General features: G+C 53.4%; 5 protein-coding genes across 5 annotated transcripts; 3 read left to right on the top strand and 2 right to left on the bottom strand.

Annotated features, from left to right (window-relative positions):
- Positions 1-1441: 1441 nt before the first annotated feature.
- On the bottom strand, positions 1442-4097 carry CTHT_0016750 (phosphatidylserine decarboxylase-like protein; the record flags this gene model as incomplete). Its single annotated transcript, XM_006692114.1, has 5 exons — positions 1442-2148; positions 2206-2377; positions 2428-2584; positions 2640-2924; positions 3415-4097. 5 exons carry the CDS (start codon positions 4095-4097, stop codon positions 1442-1444), a joined length of 2004 nt encoding a protein of 667 aa, XP_006692177.1.
- A 563-nt stretch (positions 4098-4660) lies between these two features.
- On the bottom strand, positions 4661-5550 carry CTHT_0016740 (uncharacterized protein; the record flags this gene model as incomplete). Its single annotated transcript, XM_006692113.1, has 2 exons — positions 4661-5212; positions 5290-5550. The coding sequence occupies 2 exons, from the start codon at positions 5548-5550 to the stop codon at positions 4661-4663; spliced, it is 813 nt and encodes a 270-aa protein (XP_006692176.1).
- A 643-nt stretch (positions 5551-6193) lies between these two features.
- Positions 6194-7371, top strand: CTHT_0016730 (hexaprenyl pyrophosphate synthetase-like protein; the record flags this gene model as incomplete). The annotated part of the gene is made up of 2 exons (XM_006692112.1): positions 6194-7153; positions 7210-7371. The coding sequence occupies 2 exons, from the start codon at positions 6194-6196 to the stop codon at positions 7369-7371; spliced, it is 1122 nt and encodes a 373-aa protein (XP_006692175.1).
- Positions 7372-9679: 2308 nt separating this feature from the next.
- On the top strand, positions 9680-11354 carry CTHT_0016720 (allantoinase-like protein; the record flags this gene model as incomplete). The annotated part of the gene is made up of 2 exons (XM_006692111.1): positions 9680-10201; positions 10254-11354. 2 exons carry the CDS (start codon positions 9680-9682, stop codon positions 11352-11354), a joined length of 1623 nt encoding a protein of 540 aa, XP_006692174.1.
- A 2125-nt stretch (positions 11355-13479) lies between these two features.
- On the top strand, positions 13480-16405 carry CTHT_0016710 (phosphatidylinositol-4-phosphate 5-kinase-like protein; the record flags this gene model as incomplete). Its single annotated transcript, XM_006692110.1, has 2 exons — positions 13480-15576; positions 15632-16405. The coding sequence occupies 2 exons, from the start codon at positions 13480-13482 to the stop codon at positions 16403-16405; spliced, it is 2871 nt and encodes a 956-aa protein (XP_006692173.1).
- Between the last annotated feature and the right edge of the window lie 365 nt (positions 16406-16770).

The following is a 16770-nucleotide window of genomic DNA, read 5'->3' as shown; positions in this document are numbered from 1 at the left end:
CCTCCTTGCTCTAAGAGGCCAATTAGCAATTGATGCCTTACCCCGCCCCTTCCTCGAGGGCCATGTCGGAGGAAATACTATGGCGCGATATCGGTGGTGAACTGAATCGTAGTGTGGCGATTTCTGCACAAGGACGACTCAGGACAACCTATACAGGACGAGATTGCCCTGTTTGTCAACGCTCTACCGGTAGTTGAATCCTCCTAGACCCCAACTTCAACGGCCGATGTATGCAGATGTTGTCCTGGCAGGAGAGTCGCACTCCTCATCATACCTTGCGACCTGTCATGCCAAAGAAACCGGCTCGTTATAGAATAAGACTCAACCAAGGCATGAGTTCTCCGAAATGCTATTCCCCCGACAGCCTGCGGTGCAACGCTCTTTCCACCTCCCGATGTAGCTTCTGTCACTCAGGATTTATCGTGCTGTTACACCAAGCAAGCCTCGAGGTGTACGACATTGCATAACCCTGGTTCAAATCCTGCCCTACCGCGTGCTTGTCACTTGTCCCTTTCCCGCAAACCGGGGCAGTGGTAATAGCTCCCCTCAGCTTGGTGGGCTCGTCATCCTGTCATCGATACGTGGGGGTTAAGATTGCCTTTTCTTGAGAGAAAGCTGTAGAAGCAGAAGCGATAGCCTTGTCTTCTCCAATTTTTTGTCCGTGGTGAAGTCAGCTGATAGCCCTTATTCTATAAAAACATGGAAGTTCCTCCCAGTGCCTGAGCCAAGCAAGATAGGATTTGTCAAAGTCACACTCATACTTGGGACTGCTTCGGGAGTAGATTAACCCGCCCACATACCCGCTCGTCAATCCCGTCAGCTTGACACTGCCCAATCTTTGTGTTAACTACCTGACGCCTAACTGGCTGAATGGTCTCACTACCGCCACTGGGCGGGGTCATCACCAATCAGTTTTGATGGTTTTTCTCCAAAAAGAGTGAAGTGCAGAAAGATGAGCCAGTGAGGTCCTGTCACACCGACTTCGAAGATTTGAGCTTTGAGTCGGTAGGGGAAATAAATAAAGCTTAAATCTTTGATCATCTGTAACCCCTGTAAAGTTCCATTAAGTCGAGGGACATAGGCTGTCTTACGTGCATTAGGGCTGAGGAGAACTTGGTTAGAGATTGTATCACTGATGGCGCTATCTATGATGGTTGTTTTGACTCACATCCTGGTTTTACGCGGTGGAGAGCTGAATATATTGTGGACAGCACGGGGACAACGTCTGGAAGGAAGGTTGAGTGTGATCGTTACAGGCGTCCACGGGTAACGGGAAAGAATCTTGGTAAACCTCGTGTAACACAGCTCCCAGATTGTCAGCCTTCGGCCGAGCAGAGACATAACGGTAATTATTCTTAATACTATTGATAGATAGACAAATAATCGTCGTCGCACCAAGGATCAGGACCGGGATGAAAACACAAAATTCCGACATCTCGATTCAGAACTCCCCTTCCTCAGCCTTCACAACTGCGAGCCGTCCCCTAACCGGCACATTCACCGTCCTCTCCACATCCGGAAACCCTTCTACCCTAACCCCCTTCCGCAATACCAAACACCACGACGACCCCCCATAATGAAACATCCCAATCTCATCCCCCTTCCTCACCTTTTGCCCCTCCCTTACCGTAATCTCACACGAACTAACCTCATCCATCCCGATCCCAATAAACGCGATCAACCCAATACCCGGATTCTCAGCCTCAAGAAAGATAACAGCACGTGTCGCCATGGCAGAGATATACCCCTGCGCCGGACCCAGTCCCTCCTTACTAACCTTATTGATCATCGCCCCCGCCCCGGGCCTCTCGGCCGACCACTGAAAAAGTGGTTTGCTGAAGTACGTCCCGTCGCGCACGAAACAGCGCTTGACGGTCCCGGATACCGGGGCATGCCAGCGGTGGTAGGATAGGGCGGAGAGGAAAGCTTGGTAGACTGTCGCTCCGCCGGTGAAGTGCTGGGCTAGGGCGTCATGGCCGAGCATGTCGCTAATGGAGTAGGGCTGGCCTTTGATCCAGAATTTGTCGCGGAGCTTGGCGTCGTGGGTGAGGTTGTAAGGGCGGGATTCGCATGCGTTGACGATGATGCTGTGGTCATCTGGGTAGGCAACAGGGCGAGCAGAGTCATGGACTTTGCGGGTGAAGAAGTCTTGAGGGAGAATTAGTTCATCAAGGGGTGATTATGGCTGAAGTGGGCTGCTCCTACCATCCCAGGATTTGAAGCCGTAGTATTGTTTTGTTGGATCACAGACGTACATATCCTCGAACTTCATGGTTGTCTGGAGAGGAGCATTAGCAACCTCCATGAGATCGCTATAACCCACTTTTCCGAACCATCCTGTGTGATGATCGCCGAGGACCTTTGCGGACTCGGGACTCTGGCCGTATATTAGCCTTGCAGGCCGGGTCTTATCAATATGTCACCAACCTTGAGGTGCTCACCCCACTGGTTGAGGAGTTTCTTCAGGAACATGTTAACATCAGGATCCAAAAAGGCCGCATGCCCACTTGGAGTTCCCATGGCATAGTCAAAGATGACAACCATGGGAACACCGACGACACCAACGCTCGCTGCAGCATCCGTCCTACACACGTAAGTCAGCACTATCACTTCCAACAAGGCCCATGATAACCACTGACCATTCAGGCGCACCCCCATAAACATGGTTCAATACTTGAAGCATGTGGCGATAGTCTCTGACCTGAGGACGACCCGCTGGATCGCGCGAGTATTCAACATCATGAGGGACTTCGTCCCACATGGCAGTGAAATACATGTAGATCCGGGGGTTGGTTTCGATCAGCGTCTTGAACTCCTGCAATGGAGGAGCTAACTCCTTTTCACCGGAGCGGTCAGCTTGCTCAATGCAGCGACGAAGCCACTCATGATGGACCCGGCTGTCCGCTGGTAACCATGCACCCGGTCTACACGGAATGTTAGGGAACAGTTTGAGCGAAGGGTATTCATTGATTCTACCTGTTGACCCGGTGATGCTCCGGAAGCTCGCAATGATCGCTATGTTGATGAACCATGGAGACGCCAGGAATCAGTAATTATTGGAGAAAAGATGGCTCCATGAAGACCAACTCTTCAGGGTTTGGTACATTTAGTGCCCGAGGATGGCAGGTATGATGTCATGGTTGCCCTGGGGTCGCGGGGATGTGAGCAAATCACTCTTTGAGGAGCGCCAAGCGGGACACCGTCCTGGTCGTTCAACGTCTCCACGACTTGTCTACAACACGTCCCATATGTACTTGATATCGATTCCATTAATGACATTTCCGTCAAGGCAACTCAACCGAAGAAGATTGCGGTTTATTCCTTAGAAACGCCGCATGCAGTCGTTTATGTTCCTTCCTATCCTTCTCGTTCAACGGATTGTAGAGCAGGTCGCAAACGCTACAAATCGTAAACCCAGGCTCCTTGTGTATGGAGAGATTAAGCGTCGTTTGTGTCATCTCACGTGCCGAACGTTTTCGTTGAGGTGGTCGAGACCCCCCACTTCCAGATTTTGTGCTCGTTGCGGCTGATAGACGAGAGGCTGAGACCACGTTCGCCGGCACTTCGTCCAAGGCGACGACGATTGTGGATTCTACTGACGGACTGCGTTTGCATGTGGGTGTGAAAGTTTTGGCCTCTTTATTATTCTCCTCGGTATCTTGCTCGTAGGTATCTTTCGCGAATTGATCGTCATATAGGTATTGAGGTCGTGTAGTCAGTCTCCTTCGCTTCCTCGTACTGGGAAGTGACGGTGGTGAAGATGGCGGTGTATCTAGACGTTCTATTCCCTCTGATTGCCTCTTGGAGGTTATCTTCTCGGTTCGAAGAGGGACGGGTTTGAAGTATGCTAAAATGGAGCCTCGACTCTGCTTCTCTTGGTCTTCCTTCTTGGGAGACGGTGTTGACGTCGTTTCTGATTTGGCACGAGGGTTGGCCTTAGTGTCAACGCGTGGCGCATCGTTCTGCACTTTGGACTTTGGGTTAAAGGTCTCCGCAGATCGTCGACTATAAGTCCGCAGCGGCCGTTTGCGCACTTGAGGCGTTGAGCTCTCTGTGACTGCGGAAATCTCCGAGAGCGTCGATGTGTTTAGAGACATGGTTGCGAAGGTTTGCGGGTATTGTTAAGCACAAAAGTTGACTCGAAGAAAATCGGTAGGGAAAACAAAACAATGCCAGAAGACGCAGAACGTAAGCCGATGGTAGTTGATGGTGGCTGATGGGAAAAAAAACAATCGAGGAACGTATTATTCCGAAGGATGGATAGATCACAATCGCAGGGACCAGATAAGCATATAACGCCAATTCAAAAATGGGATAGAAGATCAGGGTGCGCAGCAAATTGCCTAGAAGCACGAGGGACAGAAGACGCGTTTTTCGTGTCGCGCGTCGCAGACGCGGCGGGCCCGCAGTCGAACACAAGGGTCCGCGCGATGACGTCGCACAAGCAAGCAACCCCCACCGGCTATGCTGCAACCAATTCCCACCCTTGTCATGAGCGCTGCCTTCTAACAACTGGTTTGTTCGCAGCTCTCAATCTATCCGAAATTTCACATCGGCATTTATCCTTCGTTCGGTTCCACAGCATGTCTCTTACCGAAGTTTCATCCTGTGTCCAATGACTTTCCCATGTCAGGTATCAAAGATCGTAATACCGGACTTATTATTCGTTAACTTTGCTCTTGCGTCTACGGAGAGCTGAAGTCTCTGTTGGTTCTTTGGTCGAGCTGCTGACTTCGACAAGTTTGTCTGCATCATGAGGGCCGACCGTCCAGGTCTGGACGACTTCTTTCACTTCTTTTTCCTTTGCTTCTTTCTTCTTCTCTTGGCCAAGATGCCAGATATAACCTAAATATAAGGCAACTTCTGCGATACCAACCAGAATGCTCCCTCCAAGCGTCAGGAAAAGCCTGGCAGGGGTGCTCCACCACCTGGCCAAGATCCAGAGACTCGCAGCGACACCGAAGATGCTAACTATGAAGTTGAGGATGAGCATCAGTTGGCGGTGGACGTCATTGAAGGTGACATCATCATCGCCGACGTCATCCGCTCGAGTGGGCTTGTTGACTGCCGCAAAGCTTTGTTGGAGAGCTGGGGCATTCGGGAAACGCTGAGAAAACGACTCGAGACGAGGTTGTGGGTTGATCATCTGTTGGTACTCTCGTTCCTCTTGTTCGCGGCGCAGACGGGCCATAAGTGCCTTGTATTCTTCCGACTGCACCATGTCAGCACGAGACAATGACGGCGCGACGCAAAGACAGGAACTGGGAGACAGGGCTAATATTCACTGACCGGCTCTGGCTTCGGCGGTGGCGGTGGTACGTAAACCTGTGATCCCTTAAGAAGACTTTCGAGAGTGTAGCCCTCATGGCCCGCCGCCTTCAGGGCTCTCCAAATATCGGAGACCTGGGTATGCGAAATGGGATTGCCAACAGCTGGCTGCTCTAATGAGGGTTCTTGCTGACATAATAGAAGCAGCTCTGCTTCTGGGATACCTTGGGCCAGCAGTTGCAATCCTTCCACAATGGAAGGGGTCATCGTCAGCAAGACCATCTCGGACCAAGTCGTGATGTTGGGGATCGGATTGTTGGTTGTCGCATCATGCAGGCAGATGCTGGACCCATCAATCCAACCTCAGGCCCAAGGCCAGCCCAAATTCCAGAGCACCGGTTTAGGGCCTGGACTGGTCCCACAACCACACGCCAAGAGAGCGGGGCGGCTCCGCTTCAGAGAGAAGTGTGGGGAAAATACGGTCCCTGAGCCACATTTCTCAGCCACAGTTGCGCTACTTATCCAAAAAATTGTCGGCAAAGGAAGTTTTCGGGACCCGCTCTGGAGGGGAGGAACCCGTGTGTCAGGACCCCGGATTTGCGCGCCACCGACGAAATCACTTCTCAACACCGTCGCAGATGCGGTAGACGACCAACTGGGACGCTTGGCACTCAATTGGCTCTTCCCGAGGAGAACGTGTGAAGAGATGCCGCTAGGAACAGGCGCCGTTGCGCTTCGCGGGGCCAGACGAGTCACACGATTCCCTCGGTTATCAGATCTTTCCTCATGTTCAGCATGCCTTCGGATACGACAGCCTAGAGCTCTCTTCCACGATGGGAGACCAAGACCATCGGCATGGGCGGCTGCTGTGTCTGTCGCCGGCAACATCGTCTCTAATGCGATCACTCGAGCGACCAAGGGCGACATGCCCACCATTGATCCCCTCCGAATTGTGGCCAAGGAGATGAAGTTCCTGACCGGCAATATCAGAAAGCTTCTCGGCTCTGGCCACCCTTCGTTAGACCGCGCCGCGAAATACTACACACAAGCTGAAGGAAAGCACATCCGGCCGTTAATAGTACTGTTGATGTCGCGCGCAACATCCCTCTGCCCCAAGGCTCCGGAGCGCCAACAAGCGACTATCCAGGCTTCTTCTGCCATCAACACTTCTATCTCTCCAGTCTCGGTCCTGTCGGACTACAACCCATCAGCCGGCGCTGAGAATGAGCCTGTCAGCGCTTATCCCGACATCTTGCCCTCCCAGCGCAGGCTAGCTGAGATCACCGAGTTGATCCACACAGCTTCCCTGCTTCACGATGATGTGATTGACCATTCAGAGTCAAGGCGTGGAGCGCCGTCTGCAAACCTTGAGTTTGGAAACAAGATGGCTGTTCTGGCCGGCGATTTCCTTCTTGGCAGGGCCTCTGTTGCGCTCGCTCGCCTGAGGCATGCCGAGGTCATTGAGCTGCTGGCAACTGTCATCGCGAACCTTGTCGAAGGCGAGTTCATGCAGCTCAAGAACACAGCGCGGGATGAGGCGAACCCCCAGTGGTCGGAGGAGGCTCTCACCTATTACCTCAAGAAGACGTACCTCAAGACGGCATCTCTCATCAGCAAGAGCTGTCGTGCGGCGGCTCTCCTGGGCGGTGCCGACGCCGCGACAGTTGATGCAGCATACAACTATGGCCGGAACCTTGGGTTAGCGTTCCAGCTTGTTGACGATATGCTCGACTACACTCGGAGTGAAAAGGAGTTGGGCAAGCCTGCGGGTGCGGACCTTGAGTTGGGTCTGGCGACGGCTCCGTTATTGTTTGCTTGGAAGACCAACCCAGAGCTTGGTGCTCTGGTCGGGAGAAAGTTCTCTCAGCCTGGTGATGTGGAACTGGTACGTTTCCCTTCAAAATGTGGCTAAACCGTAGATGCTGACGAAGTTAATTGCAGGCGCGGGAATTGGTGATGAAGAGCGATGGCATTGAGCAAACACGTGCTCTTGCCCAAGATTATGCCGAGAAAGCCATTGATGCTATTAAGGACTTCCCGGCCAGCGAGGCCAAAGATGGCCTCATCGAGATGGCTGTTAAGACCTTGAACCGAAAGAAATGAAAAGCCTAACTCAATATCACCCATCCGATTTTTGCACTATGTTGACGCAACGATCATTGGGCGTACAAAGCGGGTTACAGCTCATGTCATGGGAGTGGTACATATAGAGCGGGACAGCCAGAGAATGTTGGCTGGTGTACATTTCATTTCACATCCTGGGCAACACTTTATCTTGGAGAGGGCTGCGATATGTACGATGGTTATGTATTTTATGCATTAACTGGCGCTTGAGGATGGCGAGGTGTCATGGTTCAAATTCAACTCAACTAGGCCAACAGGTTGGTTTGGAATTTTATGCGGATACCTACACAACCTGGATGGTTCTTTGTACATGTTCTGGTTTCAATCTGCACCTTATGGCATGCCACACTCCATTCACATTATGGCCAATGATTGATAGTTCGAGTCTCAAGGTCAGGACATACAAACGTATGGATGGTAATGGGCCGCGATGATGACAGTTGTTACTTGATACCAACGCCGGAATAGTCGACGTGCGTCACCCCTTCATTCACTGGATGTCAGTTTCTATGGGGTGGCTGGTTGTCCAAGCTATTTGGTACATAGTTGATACACTTGTCTAGTGTATAGGCATGGGATCACGACTCTCTCCACCCATGTTAAATGATTGACACCACACAAAATCTTGTTTGGTTGCCGTGTACCAGTCAACCCCTATGACACTCGACGCTCTTTAACTGTTCAATCAAGATTCTTCCCGCTCGATGCTCACCGGCAAATCACGGGTTAAGAATCTGCATACTATCAGCGGCTGGACCTTCGCGGAATTTAAACGAACAGTGAACCAACTAGAGCACCCACCCTGAGATAGAACCCGGAGACTCCGTGACATGAAGAGCCATGAGATCCACAATCACCCGGAAGACATCGGCCAGCGAAGTGGGGCGTTGGATTCGGCCACCGACGACCGGGCGGGTTCCGCATGAAGAGCGAAGACTCTGCACCCCACAATGTCCTCCGGCCTCCCCGATGCTGCGGATGTCATATGATGGGCCCGCTGCCCCGGGGTTTAGGACGAACCTATCCCACATAGCACCAGCATGTCAAACTTTATCGGAATGTCATTCCTATATGTGGCCGTTGACCTCGAGGATGGACAAAAAACTGAGGGTATCCTTCTCAGAATCCCCGCTTGCAGACATATTCTATGGCATTCTAGGCCAGATGATCGCGCTGTAGATATCTGCATGAAGCGTTCCTACCTGACACACACCACACATTACGTCCAATCTTTTTTGCTGCGGTTTCCGCGGAAGATTCTGCCTCAATTTGCCCTCACCATGAGTCAGCTCCAGGATAAAGACTTCCTGCTAGTCGAAGCTGCGTCACATGAGGCCTGGAGCCCAGACCTTCGGGTGAAGGTCGATTTTGCATCACCGAGCGCACCGTGGCGAATCGGAATGGTTGGACAATCGAGATCTTACTCGATCAAAACTCCCAAGCCGCTCAATACTATCCTTAGATGGCAGTCCGAAAGGGCAGTAGCGGGGCATCTGGCGTGCAAGGCCAGGGAAGTGTCGAGGAAGCCTTCGGCTGTGCTGTCCAATGTGGTGATTGGACGGCGCCGGACCTGGGCTCCGCTGGCGGTCTTTTTTTTCGCTTATCTGTGGGTCCAGCCCTCATCGGAGAGCGCCGGGCTGTGTCCGATTTGGGTTATCGCGGCCAATCAAAGCGATGCGATAAAGCCCACCTGTCCAGGAACGAGAGACTTACACCGGCGGTCATAGACGCACAACATCCCGCCTGAACTCGTGTAAAGGTCAGTCGTGCTGTATGTAAGGTACCCTCCTAGGTGTGCGGTTCTTTGTATTCCGCAGCTTTTGTGGTGCGGAACCCCATTTCCCCTATCCGTATCATGCATCGGCTCGCGCTCGGCATGGCAACCAAAAGACGTCTATGGAAAGGATCAATTTGAAGGAATGGGGAGGACGCGGGGAGGTTCGGCATGTTAGCTTCTGTGTTGGAACATTCAGGGTCAGCCCTCCCCACCAACAGTAAAACTCTCGTTGAAGCCTTTGACCCTGCTTCGGTTGCTTCTGTATAGAAAGCGTAGAAAGACCGCTTCCAGAATTCGATTCTTTATCTTCTCGAATATTTCGACGTTCTTTCAGATTTCTGTGGATTCACTCCTCGGAAACTTGCTTGACTCGGAAAGGCGGCGGTGCTCTACCGAGATAAGCAATTATCCTCCGCCATATACAAAAGGAACCGCTTCTCCTTCGAACTTGGTGGTCATCGCCTACCTTTTATAACTCGCTCATTATTACATATCTATACCTTCTTCACCATGACTGTGCCAGATATTCCCCAAGAGGGTCCCCATGTAGTCCTCGTGTCGACCAGAACTGTCTTGACACTCCCCGACGACTCGTTGCTTCTGACACCTGCAACTGTTATTGTCTCGCCTGCTACCGGCAAGATTATCTCAGCTATTCCTGAGATTATTCCCCGGAGTTCATTCCCTTCGGATACGGTTTATCATGACTACAGCCCCAAGCTGCTTCTTCCAGGTCTTGTTGATGCCCACGTACATCTTAACGAGCCTGGCCGGACAGAATGGGAGGGCTTTTATACAGGCACCAGGGCAGCCGCTTCTGGCGGTGTGACGACGGTTGTTGATATGCCCTTGAATGCTGTCCCCCCGACAACCACTCTAGAAGGTTTCAAGGCGAAGCTTGCTGCTAGTCAGGGGCAATGCTGGGTTGATGTTGGCTTCTATGGTGGTGTTATCCCGGGGAACGCAGACCAGCTGCTTCCACTTGTCGAGGCCGGCGTCCGGGGCTTCAAAGGCTTCTTGATCGACTCAGGGGTAAGACAACTCAATGTAGATGTTGAAAGATTAGGCACTAATGGAGGGATAGGTACCGGAATTTCCTGCAGTATCATCAACCGATATTGAGCTTGCCATGAAGACGCTCAAGGACGCACCTACCACACTCATGTTTCATGCCGAGATCATTCCTCCGATCGCCGACTCAGTTGGCGACTCTGTTCAGGTTTCGGATCCCCCGTTGCGGCCTCGTGGAGAGCTGAACAGCTACACCACATGGCTGTTATCGCGCCCACCGGCCTTCGAAACATATGCGATCGAAGAAATCCTCTCAATAGCACACGTCGCTCCTGATCTCCACCTGCACATCGTCCATCTCTCTGCGATGGAATGCATCCCCATCTTGAGAGAGGCGCGCAAGAAGGGTATCAAGATTACGGCTGAGACGTGCTTCCACTACCTCGGGTTCTCATCCGACGAGATCGAGGACGGCGATACCAGGCACAAATGCTGCCCGCCAATTCGCAATCAGGTCAACCAAGACCGGTTGTGGGAGGAAATCTCGGACCCTGAGGGCTGCATCAAGACCATCGTCTCCGACCATTCGCCATGCACTCCAGAGCTCAAACTCCTGCCGCCACACTTACAGTCAGGTCACCGGCCAACCATGCACCAATGCGACTCCGGCATTGACATGACGCTACCGGAGGAAGAGAGGCTGGCTGCGGAAGAGGCAGAGAAGGCCAGACTTGACGGCCCTGTTGAGATCCAGGGTGACTTTTTCGCCGCCTGGGGAGGCGTCTCGTCCGTCGGTCTTGGCCTACCCATCCTTTACACGTTTGCTGCGGAGCGCGAGGCCCGCGGCGACATCACCCCGTCCATCGTCGACATCGTGCGCATGTGCAGCCAAGCGACGGCCCAGCAGGTCGGGTTGGCCCACTGCAAGGGCGGCATCCGGGCCGGTATGGATGCCGACTTTGCCATCTTTGACGATGCCGATGTGTGGACGCTGCGGGCTGCCGACATGCGTTGGAAGAACCGCTGCTCGCCGTGGGAGGGACACACTTTCCGCGGAAGGGTGCACGAGACGTGGCTCAGGGGCCAGAAGATCTTTGAGCTTGGGGGACCGAATGATGGGTTTGTTGGGGGCAAGCCTATAGGGAGGGCGATTACGGAGAAGAGGATGAAGTGAATGAGTGGCAGAAGGAGTACGGATAGATATTAGACACTTTGAGAAGTGTCGTTGACTTTGATTAAATGGCATGGCATGGCATGGCAGCCCGCGGCGTCTTGGGTGCTTTAGTGAAGCACGGTTGCGTTTTTTTCCCCATGTTTTCTACCTAATGTACCTGCTTAGTCTAATACCCAGGGTTTTATTTCACATAATGCGCATTTCACTTGGCCATGTTTTCATTTGCAAGCGAACTTAATCATGGCAGTCTTTGCGATGGAGGAATCTCAGGTTCGGGGGTTTGGGACAACCGATCAATGGGGGTGACGGGGACCGGAGTCTGCTAGTGCTTCGTGCGATCCTGGAGAGTAGAGGCCAACCTACGTCGCTGCAATTGTCAGTTAGGCAGCGTGTATCAACCGTTGAGATAAATAGGTAGAAACTTAGCCTCAAATTGGCAGCCGTTAGGGACTTCTTGTGTGCCCAACGTCTGTTCCATGTCTTTGGAAAACATTGTGTTTGCTCGATCTGGGAAAGTCGAAGTGAGGATAGACGGGGCTTCGGGGTGGACAACGTTGGTCCGTCTTGGCTGTGGAGCATCTCGGTGTCCAAACCCTTTTTGAGCCAGGGGATGCAGGAGAGGCGCGAAATGAAAGGCCATCGGCAGCAAAACAGAAGTGGCTTTTTTTTTCTTCTTTTTTTGCTGGCCTTGGTCATTCCAGAAAACCAAAAATGGTTTCCGTAGAATCCGGCTTCGATGCATCGAAGCTCGATTGCAAATTGACAGGAAACAAGCTCGGACACAGAGAGGGGAGCAAGAAAGTCAGATGTCAAAGCGGCAGAGTACAGCTATCAGTGAGTGTTCCATGTGCAGGTACAACACATGTGATCCGGTCAAAACTGTTGATTTTCCATCCGGATTGCATGGATAGCATGGAGGAGCGATGCAGTCAGGCCCGTTACAGGGCTTCCAAAATCAGCTCAGCATGAGGTTTATTACAGGCCAAGTACTGCCAGCCGCTAACAAAAATACTTTGAGGCGGGGGAAAAATTCTTGGAAGTGTGTGGAGCGGAGCTGTGCTGTCAGATTGGATCAGATCTGTTCTGTCGTGTCAACACTGCGCCTTGTATTGCAACAATGTGCGCAATTGGAGATTGGCCAGCAAATCCAGAAGCATGCAGAAGGATGTCGTCAAATGCCGGCTCTTGTTTTGTCCTGGTGAGCGTGTTGCTGCCGCACGTGTTTGTCATCATCGCATGCGGGTCGCATCCGCATCGCCACACCTCAGCTTGTGAGACGCTCCCGCCGTGCAATCCGTCCGTCATAATGTACCCTGCGTTAGCGGGAGCGGGTGGTCTGAGCTTCCGTCATGCTTGGCCTTCCTCTTCTAGCCCGCCCGCTGGCCGCTGCTCCCTGCTCCATGCAATTTCTCTCCCTTCCAACTCGTTGCTCGCCAACCACGAGCCGACGACGAATCCACCAGGCAGGCCTCCAGCTTTCCCGTTTCCAGCCCAATCCCCATTTACCACGTCCTGCCGCCGTTGGGTCGTTGTGTCGTTGTGAAGCCTTTTTGTAGGCTCGAAAAACATCTGCGGACGAGCAAACTGCAGAGCGATGCCGACCTTTCTTGATCGGCGCAAGCGGATGACTGCGCGCCAACCCAGCTTTCCCAGGTACTGACGCCATTGGAAGCGCTTGGGACGCACCTTACCCAAGCCACGCTAGCGCCAATCGCCAAGTCCGCCCCGGGCAGGCTGCTGGCTGCTGGCTGCTGGGCTGCTCTCTGTACGCACTTTTGCTTGCCAGTCCGCTGCAGTCCGGATCCCCTAAAGATCCCCGTCGTCTCCAGAATCAGCTGAACGTCCGCCCACCTACGGATCATAGCAAAACAAAGGCAACCTTCCTCTCAACGGCCTCGACACCGACACCGGCACCACCCAAAACACGTCCTTGACAGACCCCGTTCTTCCCAATCCGCTGCACTGCTGTCGTCGCAAGGCCAAACCATTCGCAACTGTGCTGTCGGGCGACCAGAGCATGCGGCTTCACTCCAAATCTGACCGCGTCCGACACCGATAGCCGCCAAAACGAACCGTCGCTACGGAGAGCCCCTAGTGAACTATCGTTGATCTTTGTCTGCACGAGATGCCCGCCTTCGTGCAGGACACCCTCTCGACAATCGATTCGCAGTCTTCTGGTGTCGTCCATCTCGACAGCCCAGCTCGGTTTGGCCTGGACGAGGGGAAGCTCAGCCTCAACGGGCCCAATGCTCGCCAGCCGCACTCGCACACATCGCACGAAAGTTTCGGTGAGAGCTCTACTAATTCCACAAAATCTACCAACACGTCGCGCACGTCTGTCGAACTTGAGCGCCGGCCGACCGACGACTGCTTGCATCTGCCGAGCATGATTCCGCAGCCGAATGGTTGCGTCCAGGGAGGAGAAGATGAGGTTGTGAACGGGGCGAGAGTCAACGGGGCTTCGTCACAGCTGCTCGGCAAGAGCATGCACACATTGGTTGACCGAACCATCCCCAGATTGGCGACCAAAGGAAAGGAGAACGGCTTGTCAATGGAACATGAACGCCACGATCTCTCATCAGATTCCAAGCCAGATCAACCCCAACAGCCCGAGACCAAGGCCGATAGCCGCCCAGTCGAAAATGAAACCGCACCCGCCGAGACTCCTTCGACGTCGCGACTAGAAGCTCCGAGCTCGGCTCAAGTCCAAAATCTGCAGAAGACATCCCCTCATCGTTATTCGTCACCCCCTATTTACGAGCCGGGTCCGAGCTCAACAAGCACTCTACAATCTGCTCCGACACCAGGGATCAGACAGCGCCATACGTTGGAGGTTCCAAAGGTGTCTCAATCCCGTTCATCACGGGACAGTGCCGATGCTGCTTATGCCAGTGGGCGATTCTCCCCGACTATTCCCCCTGCCCCTCGTCGTGCATCATTGAGCCTGGGAAGGAGGAACACACGGTCGCTACACTCGGAAGGGCCGCGCGATGAGATAATTCCGGACGAGGATGCCATGCGGTGGGCGGAGGCGTTGAGGCAGAAGCGGGCCAGCAAGAGGAGGCGAAGAGAGCTCGAGGATGACGACAGGGTGCTGGTCGGCACCAAGGTCGACGAGTCGCACGCCAACTGGGTGACAGCGTACAACATGCTCACTGGCATCCGCGTCGCCGTGTCAAGAACCAATGCCAAAGTCGATCGCCCCCTTACCGACGAAGATTTCGAAGTCAAGCAGAAGTCGACATTCGACATCGCCGGAAACGAGCTGGTCCCGTCAGCCAAATACGACTTCAAGTTTAAGGACTACGCTCCCTGGGTTTTCCGCCACCTGCGCGCCCTTTTCCGTTTGGATCCCGCGGACTACCTCATGTCTCTGACGGGCAAGTACATCTTATCCGAGTTGGGATCCCCCGGCAAGAGTGGGAGCTTTTTCTATTTTTCCCGTGACTACAAATACATCATCAAGACCATCCATCATGCGGAACATAAGTTCCTCCGCAAGATACTCAGAGACTACTACCAGCACGTCAAGGAAAACCCCAACACCTTACTCTCACAATTCTACGGCCTTCATCGGGTCAAGATGCCCTACGGCAAGAAGATTCACTTCGTCGTCATGAACAACCTGTTCCCTCCACATCGGGATATCCACCAGACTTTCGATCTGAAAGGGTCAACAGTTGGTCGGGAGTACAAGGAAGAGGACTTGGAGAATAATCCGAGGGCGACGCTGAAGGATATCAACTGGATGCGTCGGAAGAGGACTCTCGAACTCGGCATACAGAAGAAGAAGCTGTTTCTTGAACAGCTCCATAAGGACGTGCGCCTATTGCAAAGATTGCAAATTATGGATTACTCTTTGCTGATAGGCATTCATGATCTCCAACGGGGCAACGAGGAAAACCTGAGGGACAAGACTCTGCGTGTCTTCAACCCAGGAGGAAACAGTGCCGAGGATAATGATCCGAATGCCGTCCTTATGCGGACCCCTTCCAAGCTGGAGAATCAGCGCAAGGCGAGAGAGTTGCGGCAAATGATTCAGTCCGAGAAGCCAGTTCCGATGAACGAAACGGACAGCAGGATGCCCGATGAGCTTGACGAAGGACACAGCCGGCCTGGTTTCATTTTCAACCAAGATGACGGAGGTTTCCGCGCGACGCACGAGGACAACAGCCCCGCAGATGAGATCTACTACCTGGGTGTTATCGACTGCCTCACTCATGTAAGTTGAACTACCGGAAGCTCCTGCCTGGATTGCGGACTTACATATGTTGCAGTACGGCATTGTCAAGAAGCTCGAGCACTTCTGGAAAGGCCTTTCGAGTGATCGCAGTCAGATTTCCGCTCTTCCGCCATATGAATATGGCGAGCGGTTCATCAACTTTATTGAAAAAGTGACCATGTCGCGCGAGGAAGCAGCCAGGCTTGCTCAACAACAAGAAGAGCAACAAGCTGCTGAGGCCGCAGCCAAAGAGCGTCAGCGCACTGCCAGCTGGGGCAGCCTAGGCCGCAAGTCTTCTTCGAACATCCCTCCCGCTCCTAGCTATCATCCTCCTCCTCCTCCTCCTCCTCCTCCTCCGGCCTCAGGACAGACCGACGCCACGCCGGATCGGACGGCAAGGACAGTTTCCTCAACACCTACGATTACCGTTTCTGGCCGGGAGCCGACCATACTTCCAGTAGTCGAAGAAGCTGCCGAGGGTCCCTCAACCGGAAACCCGAGCCAGCAGGGCGACAGTCGACCGTCGACCTCCGCTAAAGATGGGGATGACCGACCACGCGGCTTTGGCTTTTCGCTTTCTCGCCTGCGCAGCAAGTCACGCCCTCCTCCAACTCCCCCGAAAAATGATGCCAGCAACGGGCTGCTGGCAAAGCCTGAAAGCGCCGATAGTGGATATGCGGAGGGCAACAACGGCAGCGGTAGTGAAGGGCCCGCGAGATCGGAGAAGTCCCTGAAGATGCACGATTACTCTGGCAATGATGGTTTGGGCAAGGCTCTTCCCCCTCTCCCGCACCAAGATACCCCGGCTCGGATGCAGAATGTTTCGTAGGGAGGAGATGACACGCCGGTCGGTGGTGATGGTGATGGTGACGATGAGGTCTCGTCGCGGGATACCTCTCCTACAACACCAACACGAACCGTGAAACTTGCCGCGCTCCGGGAAAAGTTTGCTCGAGAGGCGTGGGAGTCCACGAGAGAAAAGTTCTTGGAGATGGTCGTGCCGAGCCGACGAGCCTTGCACAGCCGTCGCCGGAGTAAGCAGGGCATTTCTAACGAGAAGACTCCGACACGAACCGGCGTCAGGGCCTAGACGGGAGGAAGGAGAGAAGGATAGAGAAGAACTGAGAGAAGAGAAAAGAAGGAGTTATGGGCGAGGATTGTACAAGACGAAATCTGGCGTTTTTCCACCCTGCA

This window comes from Thermochaetoides thermophila (assembly GCF_000221225.1).
Source record: "Thermochaetoides thermophila DSM 1495 unplaced genomic scaffold scf7180000011815, whole genome shotgun sequence".
Classification (NCBI taxonomy): domain Eukaryota; kingdom Fungi; phylum Ascomycota; class Sordariomycetes; order Sordariales; family Chaetomiaceae; genus Thermochaetoides; species Thermochaetoides thermophila.
The sequence above is the reverse complement of the archived record's forward strand: the minus strand, read 5'-3'. Positions and strand labels throughout refer to the sequence as shown.